Raw genomic sequence first — 15709 nt, forward strand, 5'->3', positions numbered from 1 at the left:
GAGTGAATGGCTGTCATCTTCCAATTTATTAACCCAGAACTTTAACTTGATTGCCTGCCCCCATTCAGGAAGTCTACTGCGGCAAGGAAACAATTTGCACCGTGGACGGGCTGCACTTCAACTCGATGTACAATGCCCGGGTGAAGGCCTTCAATTCCGCCGGAGAGGGTGAATACTCGGAGCTGATTGGACTGCAGACTGCCGAAGGTGAGTGCCGCTTTTCACGTTTCCAGCTCTACTAGCTTTTTCAATTAAGCTCCACCACGCTCGCCGCTGAGCTACTTTCCCAACTGTTTTATAATTTAATCCTTTTCGGTCATGCGCCACCCCAATTCATATCCACCTACCGAGTTCCCAGCTCGGACTGCTCCTGGCTTCCCGTTCGTGCTTTGCATGTCAAACAGCCATTGACCCCTTTTGCGCCTGCAGGGCAGGAAAATGAGAATGGAAATGGGTCTGGAGGTGGTCGCCGTGGGGGGAGGATGTCTTCTGCAATCCAATTCGCACTTGATTGATGCATGCGCCACCTGACAGCAGCTCCTGTTCCTCCAGGAGCCACATCCACTCCTGCTTCCACTCCCACTGCCCACCACAAACGTAACGCCGCGTAAAGTTGTTTAATTTATAAAATTAACAGAGCGCTCTAGGCAACATTTTCTGTCCGTCGTTTTATTAGTTGGGCGCCATTAATTTGCAACTTTTAATTGATTATTCCTCGCTGTCTGCGAGTTGCCTTCAAAGGGGGTCACAGGCGATTTAAGCGGATCCATCCGAACCCGAAACCGAGCCGATCCCACTGCAAATTGTCATTTTATAAAGTGTTTACACCGAGCGCGTGTCCCTAAGTAATTAACGGAAAACCAGTTAGCAGTTTATGGCTCGTGACGTTTGCGGGTGGTCGGCACTAATGGGTTAAGTCGGACACCTTAAGGACATTAGGAAGACAGTTTACAAGACGTCAGTCTTGGGATGTGAGAGGGTTCAAGTAATTTCAATTAAGCCAGCTATGATGCGGTCGTTTGGTTACGTGACAAATTTAGAAACCCAGTTCTGAAAATATAGAAATCTATATATTAAACCATAGCAAGACCGTATCTTAAAGATCTTCAAACTAAACCTTATAAACCAAGGCGATTAAAGACCAGTTCTAATCCCTTTTAATAGACTCCTAATCCCAACTTCAGACGCATTCATTTGGCAAATATTTTAGCTCGGTCTGCCTCTTGGTTATCCAATTAAGAAACTGGGAACAGTTTATAACAACTAATTAAATGCCTGGGCATCCAGGACTCTCGGTTTATGGTGCCTGGCTCAAATCTCTCATAGTTTTAATCGCAAAGTCATATGGCCGACATAAACAAAACAATGGCCAGCCGGAGTCCTCCTGGCCCAGATGCTTGCTTTGTGGCTTGTTTGGCCACACAATTGCCTTTGGTGGCCAATAAAACAGGCAACGTCATCATCGTCAGCAGACCGAGAAGTGGAGCCATGGCTCTCTTTATATATACATAGATGTATAGCCGGTCCCAGATGATTCCGGACTAGCCTTGGCCACTTAATGCGGCCACAACAATAAAAAAGGAAATTTAATAAAGCACTCCACTCGACTCGCCACTCGTTGCCTACTTTGCGGCGCATAACAGCAAGAACTGCAAGGAACCACCAACTTGGACTCCGAATTGCACTGGCCACTTGAGCTTTGACAATGGGGAAAATTGCAACCGGTCTGGCTCTGTTTTTCTTTCCACTTTTCACTGCCCCGTGCACTGGGAAAAGATGATGGTCTTAGATTTAGAAATAATAACTCTGTAGTGGAAAACAATCTTATCTCATTTATGGAATCCAATTGAGATCGTTTGTTATTCAAAATGTTTTGTAACCCAAAGTTAGTTGGATTATTCCAACTTCCCATGAGTTAATGTGCCAAGTGTATTTATCGTCTACATTCTTCTTCATTCCATTGCAGTGGCCTGGTTCACGTTTGATCCCGTTCTGAGCGGCGGAGCCGGTTCTGGCTTAATCTTCAGCAAAAACAACGCCACCGTGAGCGTCGAGGGCTGGGAGCACCGGGTGGCCCTCGGCTCGGTGGGATTCTCCCGCGGCGTCCACTACTGGGAGTTCACCATCGACAACTATACGGCGGACACGGACCCGGCCTTCGGAGTGGCCCGCATCGACGTGGCCCGCAACAAAATGCTGGGTGAGTACTTGGCCCCCATCCCTACGGCTCACCTTGCAGTGGGTTACTGGTGGCATTCGCAATTCAATTAAAAATTCAGAGCAGGCGCCGCCAGGATAGAAACTTTGATCGAAAATAAGCAGGGGGGAGCCGAAGTGGAAAATCTGCACAACAAATAGATTCTGGCGTTGACAAAAGAGCCAATACGTATGCGCAAAGTTCGCACAGCTAATAGACTGGGATTCCGGAGGGAGTTCGGTTCGGGAACTTAAAAACTTTGCCATTTTGCCGCCTCGCAATGCGATGCCAATAAAATCGAGTGCCAAGTAGTAGGGGGGCGTATCGAAAACTTTTGCCATTTCTTGTTGCATGTGCGTGGGATGGGGTGTCTTTCGTTACCAGACTGAGACAAAGACAAACACAATCAAAAGGACTTGGTCGAGGCGCCTTGAAGTATGCCTCGGCAAATTGATTGAAAATGTGCGTGGGGTTGCGTGGAGAGTGGGTGGTTTCCACAGGCGACTTGAACTGCAGACAAAAGTAATTAAAAGTGCGGCACTTAAACTTTTGTCAAATGCAAAAGTTTATTTGCGGCAGCGCATCCCGTACCACATTTTTCTATCTTTTTAAGTCTTTGCGCGATGCTGTGTATCCTTTTCACTTACACAATTTATTCCCCAAGCTGCTCACGCGCCATTTAACACGTGCCCGCCAGCATCGCTGTGGTCCGCTGTTGGAAAACTCAAGTTTTCGAATTAAATTTTCATATGCAAAGCGTAACGAAGCAGGTGGCGCCCCCAGCGGCTGACATTGACACTAACAGTTGCAGTTTGCCAAGTTGTTTTACGACCCTCATGCGTTCTATAGATATATCTCTATATCTATATAGCTATGTGCACAGCGGACCCCACTTCCGCCCGATCCTGTTGCTCCTGCGTTTGTCAGTTATAATTCCGCAGAACTAAAACGACAGACAGGGAAACTGACAAGCCAAGGATACGGCGAGTCGAGGGAGCCATCGTGCCAGCCGGAGTTTAAAGTTCGCAACTTGCAGCTGAAACTGAGTTCAGCAAGTCATGGCAGCGGAGAGCAAAGATTATTTGGGGCATTCAAATTATCAAAGAATTCGGGTGGCGATTGTGGGGCTTAAGCTGAGAGGAAGATGGTTTAACTGCTTTAAGTGTATATTTCTGTGAAATTTCCATTTAAGTCAAGAGAAGTAATTTCGTTTAAGCTTATCCAATTCATGAGCATATGTTCTATATATAGCTCTTTTATTACAGCTTCTAAATAATATTGTACTTTTTATTATAATCCTCAGGCAAGGACGAGAAGTCATTCGCCATGTACATCGACCGCCAGCGATCCTGGTTCCAGCACAACTCCATACACGAGCGGCGAGTTGAGGGCGGCATCACCACGGGAAGCACGATCGGTGTGCTCCTGGATCTGGAGCGGCACACCCTGAGTTTCCTGGTCAACGAAATGCCGCAGGGATCGGTGGCGTTCCGGGATCTCTACGGCGTCTTCTATCCGGCAGTGAGCATCAATCGAGGCGTCACACTGACCATGCACACGGCCATGGATGCGCCCAAGATGGACTACTTCTAGAGGGGATCGGACCGGGCGGAGAGTAGCAAATTGTGTACATAGAGCTTGACATTTGGCAGTTATCGGTGTCTATATATGTTAGCATTACCTTAATACGAACAATTTACTCAGACAGCTTATACATATATGGGTGTATGTGTGTACGTGTAGTTTCGGGCAAAGTTCAGCGACATATCTCCATTTAATCGTATCTCTATTCGTAGTTCTAGGCACTGTTTGTAAAACGCTGCGCCAAATCGGATAGGAATTATTCAAAATAATTGAAAGCATTTAAAGGTATCTCGATGTAAAATACAATAACAAAACTCTCAATGTTTTTCAACACAAAAATAGAGCCAAAAATCAAGCACCGTGCAACAAAAAAAAGTTATAATAAAATCGCGAACACCAAAAAAACAAATCTAATTTAAACGCAAGCGAATAAAAACTAAGGTAAAATCCAATTAGCAATTAGTGTAGCTAAAAATCTGCATCTGTATGTCATCACACGTTCGTGTGTTAAGGTTAATGTTTATGGCTAACACAAACGCATTTGTTTGAGGCTAAAATGAAATCAAAATCAACGTGTTTTCGGGGGAGTTTTTATTTTAAAGACTGAAAAGAACATGTTTTTTATAAGTACGTTAGGAAAAACACGGCAAAAAGCCATCGTTTAAATGTGCAAAACTAACCAAGGCAAAATCAACAAACAAAATTCCCAAAAATTAGTAACTTTCAATATTTAAGGGCACTGCAAAAGCTGCATAAAATAAATGTCCCCAACCACGAAAAACAATTTAAAGCCAAGAGTTTCGCTTATAAAATCAAATATGCATCGGAATATTAATACTTAATGTACCACTAAGTTTCCTGTAAATATTAATGTATTTTTTAATAAACGTTCGGCTATTCTAGATATTTTCTATTTAAGGTGTAATGCATAAAATTAAATTCCAATGTATGTACGGACTATTTATACTTTTCAACTTAAGCCTACTTACAGCAAAAACCACAATTAAAGTTAATTACCAGTACTATGCATGTTTAAATATTTATAATAGTAATAATAGTAAAGTGCAAACAAACCGAAGAGCAAAAAATGTAATTGCGTGGGCAACTACAAGCACACATATAAATGAGTTTATTTAAAAAAGCGGAAACAAAATAAATATGAAAAAAACATGATAATAATATTAAAGAGCTGTGTTTTTCTTCAGCATTCTGTTAAAATTTAAAGCGACATCAAACTATATATATCAAACTAGCGGCCAATAACTATAAAATTTGGCAGTTTTTCACATATTAATTAGCGTTTAGTGTATGGTTATTTTTCCCACAAAAGGCACTTTCCCCGCTTTTCATTTGCTGACGCATTAGTGGAAAAGCCTCCCGAAACCAGGAGTTCATTGTGCCAATTTCTGAGCGAATTCCCGTGTTTGTTCTGTAGTTTAGTTGTTCTCCATTTTTTTTTGCTGGGGACAGCATCTGAAGCGGGAAATGTGTCGCCAACGAACAATATGATTCCTGTTTGTTGTTTTGGCATTCATCCACCGCCCACCACCACACACTTTCACAAATTACACACTTAACTTTAGCACTAGGATGGCTTGGAAAGCAGCATGTGTCAACTGCCAGAGTCGGCATTTCTAGAATGTTTTTAGGTGCGAGTTCTTTATGTTGGCGGCGGCGGGAGATGCTCCATTGTTCGGTGGGTTTGACAAAAGCGAAATTTTAATGAGCACAGCGCTGAAAAAAGAAAAACCGCCAAAGAAACTTTTGTTGTGTCGTCCCCACATTGTTTTCACTATATTTATATATGTGAGTCGCATATAGTTATGTGCCAGAAAAACGCATCAAAGTGCAATTTTTATATCCGGGTTGCAGTTGGGAAACTAACAAGAGAAAGCGCTTAGCTGCACCCTCCTCACATCCGCATCCGCATCCACATCCGCATCCGCATCCGTCGACATCACACAAGAGATGGAAGACAGGACACAGGACGCAGGACATGGGACACAGGACTTGCAGCAGCTGCTCCATCGTCGCCTGCTTCATAAATCATAAAAAACTTTCACCGCACGTCGCCGAACAGGAACAACTCCTGACAAGCCGCCATCTCTACCCCATTCCCCCAGATTTCCCCGCCAGTTTTCCCTCCTGGGAAAACTTGCCCCCGCAAACTAACCAACAGCTGCTAAGCGTTGAGTAAATGTTTTCGCGCCTCGTTGCCCTCTCAAATTCCCAAAACGTTTCCAGTTGTTGGTATTAGTGGGGCTATATGGCGGATGTGGCACGTGATTGCTGCAGTATCCCCACCCCACCGAACTCCCAAAAACTCATAAATACCGAGAAATTCTGGGATGCCGAGCTTCAAGTTTTTGGGCTTTATAGAACTTGCTGGATAATATTGCAATGACTTGAAAGCATTTTCATTAAGCTTGATGTATTGACATACATTTTTTATTTTAAAAACATCATTTATTTTAAACACCATTTATTAGTGAGTGCATCATTTGACATTGAACAACGTATACCTAATGAACCATTAAATTAACCCTTGCTTAAAATGCACATAGAACCACCTATAGTTCCGAGCTAGGACTGGTGGTAACTTGTACCGGCTCAGTTTCTTCAGCATGACCTTCTTGCTCCTCATTTCCCTTGACACTGCCAACTTTCTCGTCCACTTGAGTTGTTCCTTCCTCGATCGGAGTCTCCGTTGTCAGCTGCGGCACATCCTCCTCTACGGGTGAACCAGTAGTGGCGTCCTTGGCTCCTCCTCCTCCTGTTTCCCAGTACTGCATCACCTGCAGAATCCTGGGCTGAATCGAACGCCTAGCACTTATGCCCCAGATCATGTCCATGTGGTTCCATTTGCTGTACAGATGGTTCTCGACCACATTGGGCAGCACCTTAGCCAATCGCCGCACATCCTCCACGGCCGAAAGGTAATCATTACTGCCGTAGTACAAAGCCACCGGAGCGTTGATCCTTTCCAGGCGGTAATCCGGCGGAGTGGAACGTCCGTAGAGCCTCTGGTTCTCCTTGGATTCGTAATCGTACTGGCAGAAGCGATCGGATTTCTGCAGTTGGAGGTAGTGGAGCGCTTGCTTGATATTACAGCCACCGGGAAGATGGCCCAAAACCACAGGGAACATGGTCTGTATTACAATGGGAATTATATGGGCATATCATCAGATAGAAGATGAAATTTCATAACAATACCTACCATATTTTGCTCCTCCCGATTCTTGCCCACAATCTGCCAGTAGAATCGCATACAGGTCTTCAGCATGGCGGCAGAGGAAAGACAATGGTTGAGAAATATTTCCGAGTGCGGAAACAGCTCAAAGTTGTCGCCAAACATGTTCATTCCCATGCGGGCCATTCCCATGAGTGGTGCCTTCATATGCTTCATAAAGGCCACAGGTGCCAGTGCGCTCATCAGATGGATCTTCGCATTATACTCGGGTCTACTGGAAGCCATCACGAAGAACGAAGTGGTACCCTGGGAGTGACCGAAGTAGCTTAGCTTCTGGTATCCTGTCTTCTGCAGAACCCCATCGATCATCGCTGGCAGATCGTACATGCCAATCTCGTGCCAGGAGAAGCTCCAGTAGGACTTGTCCGTATTGGGGTTCAGTTTCACGTGGCCCTTGGAGTAGCGATTCCCCCTGACATTACCCATCCAGACGTCGTATCCGTTGGCGTAGAGAAAGTAACCCAGGCCACTTTCTGGACCCATCACGATCCACGTGGATGAGGTGTCCTCCAGTCCGTGAACCAGCAGAACTGGCTTGGCTCCAGGTCGAGCTATGCGATGTAGTGTCAGGATATATTTATCATCCGTGGTCACCTGGTGGGTCTCCGCTGGATGCTTGTACTTCTCCAGCAGTTGTATCTATACGGAGCAGGAGAGGGACAGTTCGATGAGTTAAGTTCCCATAAAACTAGGACCTAACTTACCGTATTCAGGTGGGCATCTTCAATCACGCTCGCCGGGTAAGTGTCCTCCAGGTATCCACCCAACACCCCGGATCCATCGAGCGTACAGACCCCGAGCACTACGAGAAAGCAGATCGCATGTGGCATGGCGTTCGATCCGTGACTAAATCGAGCTTAGTCAAAGCCCACTGGCCACTAAAGCGCTGTAATTAGTACGGAATATTGTTTGAGTGGTTTTTCTACGCTTATCGTATAATCGAATCGTGGCCAGCTCATTTTCGGTTGTATGTGCCGGGAAACGTTTTTAAATTGAGGCAAATAAAAATGTTTTCAAAATGACACTGGGCAAAGTTCAGTGTTATTCACTGGCGTAAATTGCAGCGATATCTGCACTCATTTAATAACCAATCAAGCCGAGCTGTTCAGATGGGAAATCAGCTGGAACGGCTAGACGAGATACCTTCAAAGTCAAATGAATAAAGAATCCATATATTATAACTAAAATTACCCTAGTTACGCATTTTAACTTAATTAACCTATAACTATAAATACACTAGCAGAATACTATAAGTTTTTTACCTAAATCATTAATAACATATTATGGCTTCGCGAATTAAATCACCCCTAATTATTTTTCAATTAATACAATACATTAGACTAAATATTTTACATTTTGAATGAATACTTATCGACTTACGTGTTAAAGGGTTTGTATCCACATCCATCGTCGAAATCAAAAGGCCCTTCTTTAATCAGATTTGCCATGCCACTTCGAAAAGCGTATGATCCTAGAAATGTTTGCCGGCTTAATTGGAAAATTAAATTTTTAATTCAGTTGTGGAGTGAACCGTGTCCACTTGCCAAACATTTGAATTCGTTCCTTTCATTGCCTACGTCATCGCTTTCTTTTTTCGCAATTGATTGGCAAAAATTGATTTCGGCTTCTGCATAAAATATTCGTCGCTCCTTTATTTGCAGAAACTGCTGTCACAACGACGACTGACAGGCTGACAAAGCTGCGCGGACGGAGCGGATGGAGTGGAATCCCTTCCAGACTCGGTCCGTGTCCGGATTTTCGAATCGGACTCGGATCCGACTCCGATGACGGGGGATACGTAGGCTCGATGTGTGACTGTGTGCTGGCCAACGTTTCGACATTTGACAAATAACTTAATTCGCCGTTGTCACCACATGTTGGCAATGCCAGCACAAAAGTGGGTGGAAGTGGGTGTGAGTGGGTGTGAGTGGGTGGCAGTGGCAGCGATGGCAACTTGACAACCCAGGGCAGGCGGGGCGCCACAGGGGAGGCGTGGCACTGTGGCTCTGCACAAGTCAGTTGGCAGGATGTTGAAGTTGAAGCCTCGGTTTCATGCTCGATGGGCGAGAACTTCAAGGGACAATGCCTTTTGGGCTGCCTTTAAAATTAATTTCCCAGAAGTGTCAATGGGGATGGCTTCACAAGTGGAGAACATTGTTCTTGAAGTGTCAATGATTTTTCCAAAATATATTGTTTTATCTACAATAAATCATTCAGTTACCTGCATACTTTTAGCAAGACCACCGTGCTTTCACATTTCCCAAAACGTTGCCCTTTTGACCCACTTTTAGCAGTCCACAAATTTAGCTGTCAGCCTGGTTACCTAATTTCCTGGTCTCACCTTAATAGTCGTTCCAAGGAGGCGGTTCCTTGAAGTCCCAGCGACGCGTGCCACGACAATTAGCCGTTTGCCCGGTTTCCCAATGGATTTGTGTTATTATGGTGCCAACTGCCAATCAGAGGACAATCAACTGGCCGAAAGCGTGTTGCAACTTGCAGGCCACTGAGAGGTGCTGGCCAAAAACGAAACTCGCTTGGCCAACAATGAAAACAAGACCAATCAATTGGCCAGGGAGCCCTTGGTGGCGGCTAAACTGAGACAATGGGAGCACAGCATTTGGCCTTAAGTGCAACTGGCGAGATACACTGGGAGGAAAGTTGTGGATAGAAGTGATGCAGAAGAAGGTAACATAATTGATTAGCTAACAGCTATGATAGAAAATTATTATTAGTCTCGCGCCATCTTTGTAAGTATCGTAAATGCTTTTGCTAATGTTCTTGGTCCATTAATAACAGATTTTGCTTAAGGTGTAGGGCGAATCTGTTTAAGTGTTCCAGGCTCGTTAGTGGCAGCATCTGGCGCGGCCTGGTGAGATTATGATCAGCATTGTTCGCCCGTCGTGGACTCACATTAGCTGCAGCAGTTGCTCAAATCCGGCTCAGTTCGGTTCCATCGAGGAACCCCTTTATGTTGGCCACGCACGTGACTTTTAATCACGCGCGCATAAAATTTCATGGCATATCTTTGTCTTGGCCGAAACGGAGCAACTGCCTCCGGGTTTTGGCTCATTACGGCGCCAGGGAAAAAGAAAAGTGCGTGAAGCCTCATTGAATAGGTGGCGGCTTCGCATAAAGGTCAGCCTGCGAAACTTTACGACTTTAGCTAAGTTTTTGGAACCGGGCCAGAACAGGACTCCATTCCGTTGGCCAGCCAGTCAAAGGAGCAACTTCCACTTAGGCAGAGGTTAAAGTCAAGTGTTGGCCAGACAAGTGGGGTCGGGGGTGGCCATATTGTAGTCACTTCCAAGCGGCTACGCTGGGTGCACTGAGAGAAAATCAGTCTAAGCTTGTATTAATAGTTTCTTTTAGTGGGTATTCATTCACTGACAAACGAATTTTTTAGCTCAATAATAATTTAATAATACATTACATACAATATAATACAATACATTTTTAAATACACTTAGTTATGCAATATGTAGCACTTGAAGTTGGAATAAAATCTTTTCTGTGCGGGGAACTTGACTCGGAGGCAATTACAATTCGTTTTTTAGCTGTCAGCCCCACTCAACTGCCCCTGGCCACGCCCACTCGCTGTAAAAGGGGATCCCGCCCCCATTTTGTCTGCGTTTTGTAATTACTTTTGTGCACGTGCCACAGTACATGGATGCGGATCTGCCCTTTAAATTTATTTCTGCAGTGCGACAAGTTCAGGGTCAGAGTCGTTGAATCTCTTCCATTTTCAGCAATTTTCAGCCATTTTCCCCGAATTTAATATTGTATGTTATGCAAAATAGGGCCGTGCAGCAATAAAATGACTATGCAGAAGGGAACTTGAGTTAATTAATTTAAAAATTAAACGCCATTTATGGTTGATTTAAGTAAGGGAATCGGCGAGAATGGTAGCTATCAATTGTCCACCAACGCTCCATGACGTGTCGACTGCTTGTTAATTTCTGGCAATAAAAAATATGATGCTTTTTCCATTAATTACGCCATTATGTTTGCGTATTGTCACAGGCCCACAAATATCTGGAGCCGGCGGAGAATCCTGCCGCATCCGCGCGTCGTCCATCAATAAACCGAGCGAGTGATAAAGGATTACTACTGACAGCGGCGATGGCCGCGGAATTGATTAATTTATGGAAAACGAGAAGACTTTCAACTGAAAACATCGATGGTTTTCACACTGGCCAACAAGTTTGCTGTTGCAGCCGAGAGTGATGGCAATCGATTTTCCAATTTATATCCACGAATAACGAACGGCAGAAGTTTTTTCCTGCTGCCTTGTGTCATTTTTGAGCCGTGTAAGATATGCATCGTTATTTAATTTAATACGATTCGAAATTTGCAGCCATAAATTAATTGAATTAAGCTCATTTAATGAAAACTTGTTTGTGCGATAATTGCGTGCAGGAATCGAACTGCTCTCACCGATTGATTTGCCATTGATTTGTGGGGAAATTTGAGTGGGATGATGCAATAAATTATTGGGCTACAAGGAAATATTTCTTTTGATAAATGGAAGGGAAACTGCCAATATTAAAATTATAACAATTTTTTTAGACTCTTAAAGGAACCAGCTTTTTATCTTCAACAGTAAACTTGGAACATATAAGGTTTGCTAAAGCCAGAAATTATTCCTTATTCTATAATTTCTCGAATATGGTTCTGTATTATTTATGAATATAAATGCCAGTTTTGTAGATACCAACATTTACCTGTCACTTTTCGAAAAGAATTAAGATGCCTTCAGCAAAAAGCCATTGAGGTTTAACAAAAAGGGCTTTGGAGCTATGCCCTTGCATGACCATTATGTAAGGTTTCTATAAATATATCACAGTGGCCATTTCATTACCAATATCTGACGGGGATTACCTGCTGCGGGACAGCACGAGAAATAAATGTAATGTGCCCGTGTAGTCCTTTTCATTACGATAATGAAATATTTCAAGAGCAGTTTATGGGGATTACTTACACAAATGTTCGAGGCGCATGCAAAAAGTGGATCCCGGAGTCCGGACAACCGTGAAAACACGGCGTAAAGCCCGCTGAGTGGGTGGGTGGTTGGGTGGTTGGGTATTTATCGTGGTGCTCGAAGGATAGGCAGCGAAAAGGGACATGCGTGCAAATATAATCGGCGAGGCAAAAGCCGCAACTATAACACGACGAGCACGCCAAGGCAGGGGCATAATTATGGCATTATCACACATCCACATGCAATCTTGCCCCACACGCGCTGGAGCCCACCCATGGAAAACTAACGATAATCAATTGAGAAATGTTTATAATGAAGTGGCGCAGCCAAAGGGTTCTCAACCACAACGCTAAGCTCTACACTGAAACAGCAAAGGAGTACGAACTGAATTTATGGTATCAAATAAGTCCTAGATAGAGCCTTAAAGTTGAAAAATATGATTTCCTGACTCTGCATACTTAAATAAATATATCTCTTTTATATTTTAGAGATATGTGTTTTGTTTCCAGTGCAATTTTCGCGTTATAGTGAGTAGCCTGGCGTTAAGCACTTCATTTCGCCATCAGTCCTTCTTTAAGCCCTTTCCCCCATTTTCCGTAGGGGCGTGTCGGCTAAAAACGCCTAGCCAGCAATCTACTGATAGCGTGTGTGCCAAACGCTCATTGACCAGCCCCAAACCGACCGCCCACATCCCCGGGTTTTCCATATTCTCCCGTACTTCCCGGCAAATGTGCTAAGTATACGTTGGCCAGAGAGATAAACATGGCCAACACACATAGGCGGCTTGCACATGTGAGTGTGTATGTGTGTGAGTGAACCGCACTCATGACAACGTCCATCATAATTCATTGGGTATTGAGCTGGGTCCTGCGGCTGGGCAAGGACCCTTTAGCTGCATTGTAATGAAATTAGCATGCACAAGACAAAGTTGCCAGTCGCGCATTCAGCGATAATTGAGTTTAGAATTAGGGATACACTAAGAGCACTGAGAAAAATTGTATGGAATTATTTAAGCCCCTTGTAGATAATATAAGTTATCAATTAAATAGTAATAGTAATAATCCTTAATGGTTTTTTTAGACTTTAATGTAAGACGCAATATTTTGTTATTTGAATCTTGAAACTTTGATTGGCAACATATAAAATGTATCTTTAAGTTCACAGCAGTTTTTTCATACTATTCAAAGTACACTAATTTGTTCTCAGTAAAGCTGCGCTATTTAAAAAGGGCAGGGCATTGAAATGCAAATGCAAATGCAGTCAGTCAGTCAGTCCGATGGACAGAGAGACTGACAGGAAACGGGTCGCAGCTTCGTGGGCTCAGCTGGGTTAATTTCAGTCCAGGTTAAACCGGGATGACACCGCCGCCGAAACAAAGACACGCCTCGGGCGGCACAGGGATCCTCCGCCGTTAGGAGGCAGGAACTTGGAACTGGGAACTGGCAACTTGGAAACAGAAGCCGGGTGCCGCACAAATGGCAACCTATTTTCCAAAGCCGCTGCCGCATCTAATTTATGCCAAGAGCAATCGCAACTGCCAATGCCGACTTATAAACGAGGTGAACTTTTCGCTCTGGCCAGAAGTTCAGAGGGCAATAAACTATGCGGCTTGTTTATTGTTTTAGCCTGAATGAGCTTAAAGCAGGAGTGCCTTCCCCTGTGTGATATGGTTTAGTATTCAAAGGTTAAATGGATAGAGAGGAATTTTATGGCTCGATTTGACTCGCATATTTCGATATTTAATGTGCTAGTGCTTAAATACAGTTCTAAAATGAAACATAAAAAACCAAATGAAATGTCAAGTGATCCACCTCACATTTAATAGCTATAAATATTGCGGAAAGTATTCAATTACTTTTCAGTTAGTTTCATTTGGACTTCTTTGCTGTTCCCTTTGAGAAAGGATTTAAGTAATTTTATTTAAACATTTTCCCAGTGGTCGAAGCATTATCTGATCTCTTTTCAATTGAGTTTATACCTCGCCTTTTCCCGCTCCAAATTCAACAATCAAAACGTTTTGTCGACGGTTTTGGACCATCGCTGCGCTCCGCCAAAAGGGACTTCACCCATCGGGAATACAAAACCTCCTGGCAAGTGTCACTTAAAGGCATATCGTTTGTATTTTTCTGGCCCGAATTCTTTTTGCACCGAAACTGCAATTCGAGAAATGCAGCCAACGTTTTTCCGCCAGCACCAAAACACTTTTCTTTCTTTCATTTCGGCTCTCAGTCCCTTCCAGCGCTTTCAATTTGTGTGTACATAAATTTCGAAATGGACTTCTCGTGTTGGGGCGCCCGACAGCAGCACACAAAAAAAATGTGTTTAAAAAAAATGCAAACAGAAATACAAAAGTCGGGGAAAATAAATAAAAATGGAGTGGATTGGAGTGGAGTGGACAGGAGCGGAGCGGAGAAAGCCCAAAAGAAATGGCGAGCGGAAAGAAGTGGCCATGAATGCAGTGACAAGAACAACAACAGCGACAGCTGGAGATAGTATTCCTTGTTCCATGGCGAAACTGCATAAATATCGCTACAAGGACCCTGGACAAACGCCAATCGAAAGTTGCGTTGGCTGGCCGAAATGAATGTACGAGTCTCGTTTCAAAAACTTAGAAGTGCATAAATCGGGCCTGGGAATTTAAATACTATATATATATGGTAGAAAACTCCCGCAGTGCCACAATGTGGGCCAAATTCTTAGCATTCAGCTCGATGGTTGTATAACCTCAAGTCTTGACGAAAAGGGCGAAGCTTTTCCTTTGATTGTGTGGCGATTTCGTTGGCCAATGGAGCATGAAATTACAGAGGGGAGCGGCGATGGCAAGGGGGGCGGTACTTGTGTGAACATGGAAAATGCTCACATAACCATGCACAAAATACACTGAGAAAAAGCAAATACCACTAACATCAATTAGGAACATGTTTTCCTGGATGAAACAGAGAGATTAATTCTAGTGGCATTGATTATAAAATGGAAAACTACAAATAATTATGTATCTTACATAAAAGTAAGAAAAGTGTTAAATAACAACCATCTTACTTGTTGAAGTGCACCAAGGTTCGAATGTTAAAGTCTTCATACCACTTAAGACTGCGTCGCGTTCTGCTCGAGTGCAAAGGGGTAACGATTGAAGATTGAACTCTGGTCAGGAGCAACTGTGGCAGTCGAAAGTCACACCAATTGCTATTGACTGGGAGTCCGGAAGGTGTCCATCGGGCGTGACACTGGCGATGAATGGAACTACATGTGTGGGAAGCAACAACCAGAACAACTAACTAATAAAACAAAGAGCAATCATATCAATGCGATACGCCAGTGAAACCGATTTGCACAGTCCACATTACTAATTGAAAATACTCGTGAAGGAATCCGATAACCGATGGCATCCAAATGCTGGCCATAAAGGGTGAAATCGCTCGTTAGCCCTCCACATGACCGTTAAGTGCCTCTGCCCAGCCTGATTCCTGGAACCCAACCGCCATATGCTTATATGGCATGGCTGTGGGCTGAGCGCCCTAGTGTCATCATTACCATGACTAGGATTACGATTACTGACATCGTCGTGTCATCACAAACACACGCAGACTTAGCGAGCGTCTTTATGGCTTTTGGCGCTGAAATGATAAGTAAAGTTTTTCCAGAACGTAGCGAACATTTTCCGGACATGGGGCTTATGTCCATGCTGGAAACATATGGCATA

General features: G+C 43.8%; 2 protein-coding genes across 7 annotated transcripts in view; one reads left to right on the forward strand and one right to left on the reverse strand.

Annotated features, from left to right (window-relative positions):
* LOC117140991 (E3 ubiquitin-protein ligase TRIM9) overlaps window positions 1-4944 on the forward strand; it is a 75161-nt gene extending 70217 nt beyond the window's left edge. For both annotated transcript variants that reach the window (XM_033304245.1, XM_033304252.1), the window contains 3 exons: window positions 69-207; window positions 1967-2200; window positions 3501-4944. In XM_033304245.1, coding sequence (XP_033160136.1) covers window positions 69-207; window positions 1967-2200; window positions 3501-3790 — 663 coding nt within the window. In that variant the 3' untranslated portion in view covers window positions 3791-4944. The remainder of the gene's footprint in view (window positions 1-68; window positions 208-1966; window positions 2201-3500) is intronic.
* A 1322-nt stretch (window positions 4945-6266) lies between these two features.
* Window positions 6267-15261, reverse strand: LOC117150615 (lipase 1). Of its 5 annotated transcripts, XM_033317582.1 has the most exons (5): window positions 15049-15261; window positions 8412-8502; window positions 7736-7917; window positions 6999-7670; window positions 6267-6930 (listed from the first exon to the last, which is right to left on the reverse strand). In XM_033317582.1, the coding sequence occupies exons 3-5, from the start codon at window positions 7859-7861 to the stop codon at window positions 6352-6354; spliced, it is 1377 nt and encodes a 458-aa protein (XP_033173473.1). In that variant the 5' UTR covers window positions 7862-7917; window positions 8412-8502; window positions 15049-15261; the 3' UTR covers window positions 6267-6351. The 5 variants fall into 5 exon arrangements, with proteins under 5 accessions (XP_033173473.1, XP_033173475.1, XP_033173472.1 ...); XM_033317584.1 differs by lacking the exon at window positions 8412-8502; XM_033317581.1 differs by lacking the exon at window positions 15049-15261 and having other exon boundaries at window positions 8412-11084.
* Window positions 15262-15709: the final 448 nt, after the last annotated feature.

The sequence above is a fragment of the Drosophila mauritiana genome, chromosome 2L, assembly GCF_004382145.1.
Source record: "Drosophila mauritiana strain mau12 chromosome 2L, ASM438214v1, whole genome shotgun sequence".
NCBI classification, from domain to species: domain Eukaryota; kingdom Metazoa; phylum Arthropoda; class Insecta; order Diptera; family Drosophilidae; genus Drosophila; species Drosophila mauritiana.

Coding starts and splice junctions, on each gene's coding strand:
- LOC117150615 (XM_033317584.1), bottom strand. CDS start 7,861: ATGCCACATGCGATCTGCTTTCTCGTAGTGCTCGGGGTCTGTACGCTC. Junction 7,671..7,735: donor AAGATGCCCACCTGAATACG/GTAAGTTAGGTC, acceptor TGCTCCGTATAG/ATACAACTGCTGGAGAAGTA. Junction 6,931..6,998: donor ATCGGGAGGAGCAAAATATG/GTAGGTATTGTT, acceptor ATTGTAATACAG/ACCATGTTCCCTGTGGTTTT.